This window comes from Acipenser ruthenus, chromosome 32 (genome assembly GCF_902713425.1).
Source record: "Acipenser ruthenus chromosome 32, fAciRut3.2 maternal haplotype, whole genome shotgun sequence".
Classification (NCBI taxonomy): Eukaryota; Metazoa; Chordata; class Actinopteri; order Acipenseriformes; family Acipenseridae; genus Acipenser; species Acipenser ruthenus.
In genome coordinates, this window is record NC_081220.1 from 3,384,347 (window position 1) to 3,393,292 (window position 8,946).

General features: G+C 44.5%; 2 protein-coding genes across 2 annotated transcripts in view; one reads left to right on the plus strand and one right to left on the minus strand.

The window, feature by feature from the left end:
• Positions 1-3,553, plus strand: part of LOC117962669 (death-associated protein kinase 2-like) — a 43,404-nt gene extending 39,851 nt beyond the window's left edge. The window contains exon 12 of the mRNA XM_059006139.1: positions 1,655-3,553. Coding sequence (XP_058862122.1) covers positions 1,655-1,735 — 81 coding nt within the window. The 3' untranslated portion in view covers positions 1,736-3,553. The remainder of the gene's footprint in view (positions 1-1,654) is intronic.
• Positions 3,554-3,967: 414 nt separating this feature from the next.
• On the minus strand, positions 3,968-6,686 carry LOC131703183 (zinc finger protein 79-like). The gene is made up of 2 exons (XM_059006163.1): positions 6,508-6,686; positions 3,968-5,932 (listed from the first exon to the last, which is right to left on the minus strand). The coding sequence occupies exon 2, from the start codon at positions 5,832-5,834 to the stop codon at positions 5,391-5,393; it is 444 nt and encodes a 147-aa protein (XP_058862146.1). The 5' UTR covers positions 5,835-5,932; positions 6,508-6,686; the 3' UTR covers positions 3,968-5,390.
• Positions 6,687-8,946: the final 2,260 nt, after the last annotated feature.

An 8,946-nucleotide genomic window follows, 5' to 3' on the forward strand; every position in this document is an offset into this window, starting at 1 on the left:
GTTTGTTTGTTCATTCTTTCTCTCTGCTGTGTTCTCTCTCCAGAGGCAGTGTGAGTGTGTGGTTGCTGTTTGTTCATTCTTTCTCTCTGCTGTGTTCTCTCTCCAGAGGCAGTGTGAGTGTGTGGTTGCTGTTTGTTTGTTCATTCTTTCTCTCTGCTGTGTTCTCTCTCCAGAGGCAGTGTGAGGGTGTGGTTGCTGTTTGTTCATTCTTTCTCTCTGCTGTGTTCTCTCTCCAGAGGCAGTGTGAGTGTGTGGTTGCTGTTTGTTTGTTCATTCTTTCTCTCTGCTGTGTTCTCTCTCCAGAGGCAGTGTGAGTGTGTGGTTGCTGTTTGTTTGTTCATTCTTTCTCTCTGCTGTGTTCTCTCTCCAGAGGCAGTGCGAGTGTGTGGTTGCTGTTTGTTCATTCTTTCTCTCTGCTGTGTTCTCTCTCCAGAGGCAGTGTGAGTGTGTGGTTGCTGTTTGTTCATTCTTTCTCTCTGCTGTGTTCTCTCTCCAGAGGCAGTGCGAGTGTGTGGTTGCTGTTTGTTCATTCTTTCTCTCTGCTGTGTTCTCTCTCCAGAGGCAGTGTGAGTGTGTGGTTGCTGTTTGTTCATTCTTTCTCTCTGCTGTGTTCTCTCTCCAGAGGCAGTGCGAGTGTGTGGTTGCTGTTTGTTCATTCTTTCTCTCTGCTGTGTTCTCTCTCCAGAGGCAGTGTGAGTGTGTGGTTGCTGTTTGTTCATTCTTTCTCTCTGCTGTGTTCTCTCTCCAGAGGCAGTGTGAGTGTGTGGTTGCTGTTTGTTCATTCTTTCTCTCTGCTGTGTTCTCTCTCCAGAGGCAGTGTGAGTGTGTGGTTGCTGTTTGTTTGTTCATTCTTTCTCTCTGCTGTGTTCTCTTTCCAGAGGCAGTGTGAGTGTGTGGTTGCTGTTTGTTTGTTCATTCTTTCTCTCTGCTGTGTTCTCTCTCCAGAGGCAGTGTGAGTGTGTGATTGCTGTTTGTTTGTTCATTCTTTCTCTCTGCTGTGTTCTCTCTCCAGAGGCAGTGTGAGTGTGTGGTTGCTGTTTGTTCATTCTTTCTCTCTGCTGTGCTCTCTCTCCAGAGGCAGTGTGAGTGTGTGGTTGCTGTTTGTTCATTCTTTCTCTCTGCTGTGTTCTCTCTCCAGAGGCAGTGTGAGTGTGTGGTTGCTGTTTGTTTGTTCATTCTTTCTCTCTGCTGTGTTCTCTCTCCAGAGGCAGTGTGAGTGTGTGGTTGCTGTTTGTTTGTTCATTCTTTCTCTCTGCTGTGTTCTCTCTCCAGAGGCAGTGTGAGTGTGTGGTTGCTGTTTGTTCATTCTTTCTCTCTGCTGTGTTCTCTCTCCAGAGGCAGTGTGAGTGTGTGGTTGCTGTTTGTTCATTCTTTCTCTCTGCTGTGTTCTCTCTCCAGAGGCAGTGTGAGTGTGTGGTTGCTGTTTGTTCATTCTTTCTCTCTGCTGTGTTCTCTCTCCAGAGGCAGTGTGAGTGTGTGGTTGCTGTTTGTTCATTCTTTCTCTCTGCTGTGTTCTCTCTCCAGAGGCAGTGTGAGTGTGTGGTTGCTGTTTGTTTGTTCATTCTTTCTCTCTGCTGTGTTCTCTCTCCAGAGGCAGTGTGAGTGTGTGGTTGCTGTTTGTTCATTCTTTCTCTCTGCTGTGTTCTCTCTCCAGAGGCAGTGTGAGAGTGACCCAGAGGACACCGAAACCAAGCCTGCCTCCTTGCTGCGGAGACGACTCAGCAGCAGCTCCTAGAATCAGCCAGGAGGGGGCGCCGGTGCGGTCGCGCACAGTCAGCTTGCTACGAGTCTGAAATGTCAAGCGGTATTGTAACGAATGCATTCTTCTGCCTCTCGTTTCACTCGGAGTATCCATTTCTCTTTCGGTCTCGGAAGCTGAAGCTCCCTGTGGTGTCTATAGAGCTATCTGTCGAAGTACAGCTGGCACACCAGAGTGTAATCATTAACCCTTTGCGGTCCTATGTCAGACCTGGTCCGATATTGCAATTTTCCCTTTCCGGTCCAACGTCGGACCCTGTCCGACATCATCAAAAAGACATAATAAACAGGTCTCTAGTCGTTTTTTTCTCCGGAAAAAGCAGAGAAAACCATTTAGTGGCCGAGTGAGACCGATAGGAGCCGAAAAAAAAAAAAAAAAAGGGCGTATCTCATGAATATAGATAGTCCCGACACCACATCGATAACACGGACATAAACAAAGAAGATAGCTGCTTCTGCATCCAGCGCTCAAAGAATATCAGACATTTGCAGAGCTTTTTTAGATGTTATTGTAATAAAATAATGACATGGATCGCATTATTGAGGAGTTTGGTGATAAAACGAGTGATCAGGAGATGATTTATCGGTATGCACGACTATGAAGAGGTATGTGAAAAATACAGCGAACAAGGGGTGGGGCGGGGCTGGAGATGCAGTACTGAGTGTCCTGTTGATATGCAGGGCCTTTTAAACCTGTTTTACTGTAAAAAAAAATACTTTTAAAACAGCGCGTCTAAAATAAACTGCACGTGTGAAAATAAATGGACCGCTAAGGGTTAACCTGCCCTCTCCTGCAGCAATCTGCTGCCCCCTAGTGGATGTAACAAATACCACCTGGAACCTTACATCAGAGAGATTGATGGTTACATGCTGGTGTACCAGCTGTAGTGAGAGGCGTTTGAGAGCTGAATTGAGGCCACAGGGAGCTTTTTAAACGGCTGACAGGAAACGATATACAAAGTGAACCTCAATGAGAAGGATACGTTAGGATACCTGATATCTGAGACCTGCTGGCAGCAACAAAGTGTGTTACCACACCTGCAGTGACATCACGGTGCAATCCCTGCTGAGTGAGGAACAACAAACAGTGCTCCACCTCGTAATACAGCACCACCTGTGTCCAGATGTGGTAACTGCAGGGAGATATTGCAGTGATTGTAGCGGACAGAGTAATTCCATGAATCTCACCTGTTGACACACAGGTCTCAAAATGTGCAGTTTTGAAAGAAACACCTACTATAGTAAATCTTTTCATTTTGAAAAACATATCCGGTGCGGAACTTGGTTAAAGAAATCTCCGTTTGCAACCCATACTTTCACAAAGTGTTACACTTCCTTGGTCAGGTGAAATTGCCCCCTGGCTTCTTTCCTGTCATTAACCAGTCAGCTGCTTCCCAGGTTCACTGACATGCTTTCAGCGTGAGACCACGGCTCGGGTGTCTGTGTAACAGATATCCTGAGAGTAAGGCACAGAGATGAGTGGGGATCAGGCTTTACAATGAAAAGACATGTTTGCTATTATGTGTTTCTTTCAGAACTGTACATCTGAGACCTATGTAGGCAATGGAGCGACAATTTACAGGGAAAGTCTCATTCCCTCCTATAGGTCATAAGTTAACTCTCCTGATTTCCAGTGGGCAAATGAAGCTATGCCATACATTACTGTTACCAATGATAATACTGCATGAAGTGTGTTTTTAAAGAATTTTAAAAAAATGTAGAAATATATTTGTGTTGAAGAAATTGTTCGCATACTTGATTTTAATAAAAGCATGACGTTTTTCTGTAACTCTCACCTGTTCTGTCACTTCGCTTTTTTCATTTTACTACCAAATTACAGAATAAGATCTAAATACCTGGACATGCATCTGTAAGTATTAGATGGTAATGCAGCCGGTCAAACTGAGACTCACTCCCTCGCGTACACTGCCCGTCATACTGAGACTCACTCCCTCACTTATCCCATCACACTGACTCACTCCCTCACTTACCCCATCACACTCACTCCCTCGTGTACACACCCAGTCTCACTGAGACTCACTCCCTCGTGTACACACCCAGTCACACTGAGACTCACTCCCTCGTGTACACACCCCGTCACTCTCATACACCCCGTCACACTGAGACTCACTCCCTCACTTACCCCATCACATTGACTCACTCCCTCGCTTACATACCCCGTCACACCTAGACTGACTCCCTCGCTTACACACCGTCACACAGACTCACTCCTTCGTTTACACATTCCATCACACTGAGTCACTCCCTCGCTTACACACCTAGACTCACTCCCTCGCTTACACACCCCATCACACTGAGACTCTCTCCCCCCCGCTTACCCCGTCACACTGATTCACGTACACACCCCATCACACTGAGACTGACTCCCTCGCTTACACACCCGGTCACACCGAGACTCACTCCTTTGCTTACCCACCCCATCACACTGACTCACTCCCTCACTTACACACACACCGAGAATCACGCACATTGCCACGTGGTGCTGTATGATATTCCAGATAGCTGTATCACATCAACATCAGTGTCTACAATATAGTAAAGACATTTCAGAGGGCTGTATCACATCTATATCAGGCTCTGCTATATATTAGTTCAGCCCCTTCTCCATTTCTGTAGTTCCTCGTAATCCAAACTTCACATTCAGCAGCTGCTCGACTGTGCTGTGAAGGAGACGTTGCGCAAGTCAGTTTTAACCAAGTTAAATACCCGCTCCACTTCAGCGTTGGCAGAGGGTAGTGACAGTACAGTCAGCATGAAGTCTGCCCAGTCTGCAGTCAGAAGGGTCACTGCTGCATTTCTCAAACCACCAGCTTTGATCCAATACTCTTTAGGCAGCTGCTGCTCAACAGTATCCTTTAGGTTAGGGTGAAGCCTCCAGCATTTGAAATATGCTTCAAGTTTTTAGAGGTCTTCGCGCAGGTGTCTGTTTCGACCTCGTCCTGAGTTCTTCTTTGGGTGGCATGAGCCCGGTCATCGGGGTAGCCAAGCTTTGGCTGGTGGTGACGGGGAGGTCACTTACATACACGTCACAGTGCCGGTGCGAGCACAGAGCCTTGCGGGGGCCCATTATTTAGTAGGCGGGTTCTGCTGACAGTATTCCCTAGGTGGAGCAGTATTCTTTCTTTAGCATGGTTTAGTATCCTGTTGTATATTAATCAAATCGCTCAATCATCACACACCAGGTTTAATTGTACAATTAAGTCTCATTAGAACTCAATTACACACATTTCCTCATAACACAGTGTTTGTCTGATTGTTATAATCTCACACTCCTTATAAAAACACAAACTCACTCGTGTTCACGCATCTCGTTTCAGTTTGTTGAAACGTAAGCAAATCCGTAATCTTGTATAAAGTACTTGGTTAACTTGAGAACGACGCAGAAAGGCAGAGCGCCAGAACTCAATTTGACAACAAGCTTTAAAAAAAAATACATGTTCATTTGAATGCAATTTAGACATGGGCGTTGTTTTTAACATTGTGTTGTATAATTAATTAATTAATTAATCAGCACACACCAGGTTTAATTGTACAGTCAATCTCATTAGAACTCAGATTAAACCATTTGACTTTCTGTACCTAAGATTTGTACAGATGCTTGAACATAGTTTTTAAGGTTTCTTTCCTCTGTGAATTCGCTGGTGTTTTTGAAGGCCTTGTTTAAAACAGAAACTCTTCCCACAGTCAGAGCAGCGATACGGTTTCTCTCCTCTGTGAGTTCGCTGGTGTGCTTTCAGGGTTACTGAATGACTGAAACAATTCCCACAGTCAGAGCAGCGATACGGTTTCTCTCCTGTGTGAGTTCGTTGGTGTGAAACAAGGTTTCCGGACTGACTGAAACACTTCCCACAGTCAGAGCAGCGATACGGTTTCTCTCCTCTGTGAGTTCGCTGGTGTGCTTTCAGGGTTACTGAATGACTGAAACTCTTCCCACAGTCAGAGCAGCGATACGGTTTCTCTCCTCTGTGAGTTCGCTGGTGTGAAACAAGGCTGGTTGACTGACTGAAACTCTTCCCACAGTCAGAGCAGCAATACGGTTTCTCTCCTGTGTGCATTCGCTGGTGTATTTTAAAATGCCCTAACTGGGTGAAACCTTTCCCACAGTCAGGATATTCTCCACCGACCGCCCTCACTTTAGCTGCTGGACTGGAACCTGGAAAATATGAACAGGAAAGAAAGTAAGAGGGAGTGCTTGCAGGCTTAGGGCATGTGGCTGGGTGCTGGAGTGGATTAAAGCATGTGAATTTCAGTTGTGGGGCTTGCACTGGGTTACACCAGCTTAAAAACGCAAAGTTAAACTTAAAGCCTTTACTTTGTGTAAAAGCAGTCAGTAAAGACTGATGCTGGGGAAACCGAGCCCCGGGATCAAAATCTGACTTCAAAGTTCTCCTGTAATGTTTCAGGTCTATTTTCTCTAACACACACTACAATTATATCTTGTTCAATAGCATTACATTACACATTTAATAGCCATATATTTTTACACTGAACATTTCTAATGATATACAGTACTTTAGTGTTTCTACCCCTTGCTAGAATACTCCCCCACAGCAATGACAACATTATATCTATATCTGAAGTTCACCAGTAGTGAGTCCTATCTTGAACTGGTACAGGAAAAACAAACAGCTAGTAATGTAACCTACGTGCTCCCTCCCTCCCTCTCAAGCACACTGTGGAGATCACGCAATCTAGAATGACAATGTCACAGCTACTGGAGTCACTCACCTGCTAGACTGCATTCTGAATGGGAGCGCCCGTCTTCCTTTCCACCTCCTTGCGTGCTGTTGGGAGAGCCTTCCTCTCCAGCGCCTTGCTCTCTCACACAGATTCTCTCCAGCACCACGCTACAGTCCCGCAGGCGTACAGGCTCCAGCTCACGGATTCTTCCTTCCCTGGTTCCATGTGGTCAAACTCTACTTCAGGGGGCTCCCGTTTAATACGGACAGTTTCCAGCACCTCTTCTTGTTTAACAGGAAGGGGTTCTTCTGTCTGGGGGATCTCCAATTCATTGTGCTCAGCCTCCGGCTGACTGCTGTCACATTGCATCTCACAGAGTTCCTGTTTAATGGGGAGGGAAGCCAGCCCAAAGACCTCCGCTCTAAAGGGGACAGGTTCAAGTTCAGGGAACTCCTCTTTAATCTGGACAGATTCCATCTTCACACTGTCCATGGCAGCACACGGGGTTCTGTTTAGTAGCTGCTGGGGGAATAAAAATGTATTCATTTAAATACAGTGCTACTAAGGCAGTGGTTCCCAACCTGTGGTCTGCGGACTCTCAGGTTAATGCAGAAACCCATTACTATTACTGAGCAACACAACAACCAACTTTAACCACGTGAGATATAGATAGATAGATAGATAGATAGATAGATAGATAGATAGATAGATATTATATATAGATAGATAGACATAGATAGATATAGATATAGATATATATAGATAGATATATATAGATATATATATAGATATATATATATATATATTACATCTAGCATTCATGTAAATACACCTCCTTCAAATCTGTGCTCATTCTACTGCTTGTGTTCGCTGTTAGGCTGTCTCAGCCTTTTCATTATTTGCCAGGAGGTTTTGTCAAACAAAACTCAAACCTGCAATATTGAGACGCCACTTATCTCCAAAGCATTCAATGCGCAAAATGACAACATTCTTAGGTGCGTTTTAAATACATTACTTTCTACATGCACTTATACATATACACAAAAAAATAATAATTTCAAAATGCTGATGTGAAAAAAAGCGTTCAAGTGGTCCGTGTGAAAAATCCAAACACCGAGGTGTCGCTACATTGAAAAAGGTCGAGACCCACTATCCAACCGCATATCGGTAGTTTGCCTGCACCTCACAGCTCGGTGTTTATGTTGTGCAGAGTGAGAAATGACGCTGTGTGTGTGAGAGGCCAGCATGCCGCCGTGTTCCCAGATGGATTTTGTGCGCGTCCTCCTAAACCGTGTCTCTCAGCCGCTGCGTCGCGCTGCACGCAGGCAGAGCGTGCATTCCCGGGGACAGGGATACACACTGTTCAAAACTAACACAACGAGAGAATCCACATCCTCTATTTAACAGCTGTCATACATCAAGTAGCGTATCAATACGTCTCGAACTTCCTTTGATAAATCATTACAAAAATAACATTTTAGAGTTTTTATTAAATTCCATAATCGGTTCCCTTTTCTCTTTTGCAGTGGTAGTTTTTGTTTTCTACTTTGAAAAACAGATTACATATAATTGTAGAGTGTAAACCCGGCACACACCAGCTCACAATATTAGATAGGGAAACCCTATTCAGGAAACTGACACTCTATTCATGATTTACAGTCCCTCTGCAATGTCCATGTCTTTGTTCTTCAGCCCCCTCCGCTTCACTGTTCTCATACATGTCGCTTTCGTGGCTTGAATTCTCAGCTGATGGCTGAAAGACACAACACATCATCTTGACCCGTCGTAATCAGTGGTGTAGTGCTATATTTAGAAGTGAGGGGTCGCTATTATCCACTCTCCCCCTCCCTCAACCCACCACGCCGCCTGCAGTCCGCGTTTCTCCATACACTCAACAGAACCGCAGTGTGTCACTCTACAGTAGGTACCGTATTTGAAAGGGTTAACATGTGTACCAATTCATTTCAAATTCAGCCAGTCAGGTAAGCTATTATTGTAAAGCAATAGTGACAGGCACTAGACCTGTAGCTAGTTATATTAAAGATAAATAAATACATAAATAAATACTTGTTTTCATAACCAGTTTCATACATTAACACACACGATTAAAAAACCGTCATTGTTAATCCTTTGGGTCACTCTCCCCGTCCCCCTCTCGTATATTGAATGGTTTGGTCCAGAATCAGCTCGTCTTAAGAGCGAATGAGACTGAGGTTTCGAAACAGAAGTGCATCCGTTTAAAAAAAAAAAAAAACACAGTGTAAGGCCACAGGTTCTTTATATGTTTGTTGAGTTTTGTCTTTTAAGTAAATGTTTAGATTATTTTAGCTACTTGATTTCTGATGGGTCTAGGAATAAGAACTGTTCCAATTATTAAATCCAATTTTAAAACGCCGTCACCTCAGCACAGCGGTGATACAGGTTCTCTTACACATTATTCACACCTGTTGTTCCAGACCAGAACCACGCTACACTCAAACTGTTTCG

Excerpts from the sequence above, each read along its gene's own strand:
- LOC131703183 (XM_059006163.1), bottom strand. The coding sequence starts at position 5,834 with ATGCACACAGGAGAGAAACCGTATTGCTGCTCTGACTGTGGGAAGAGT.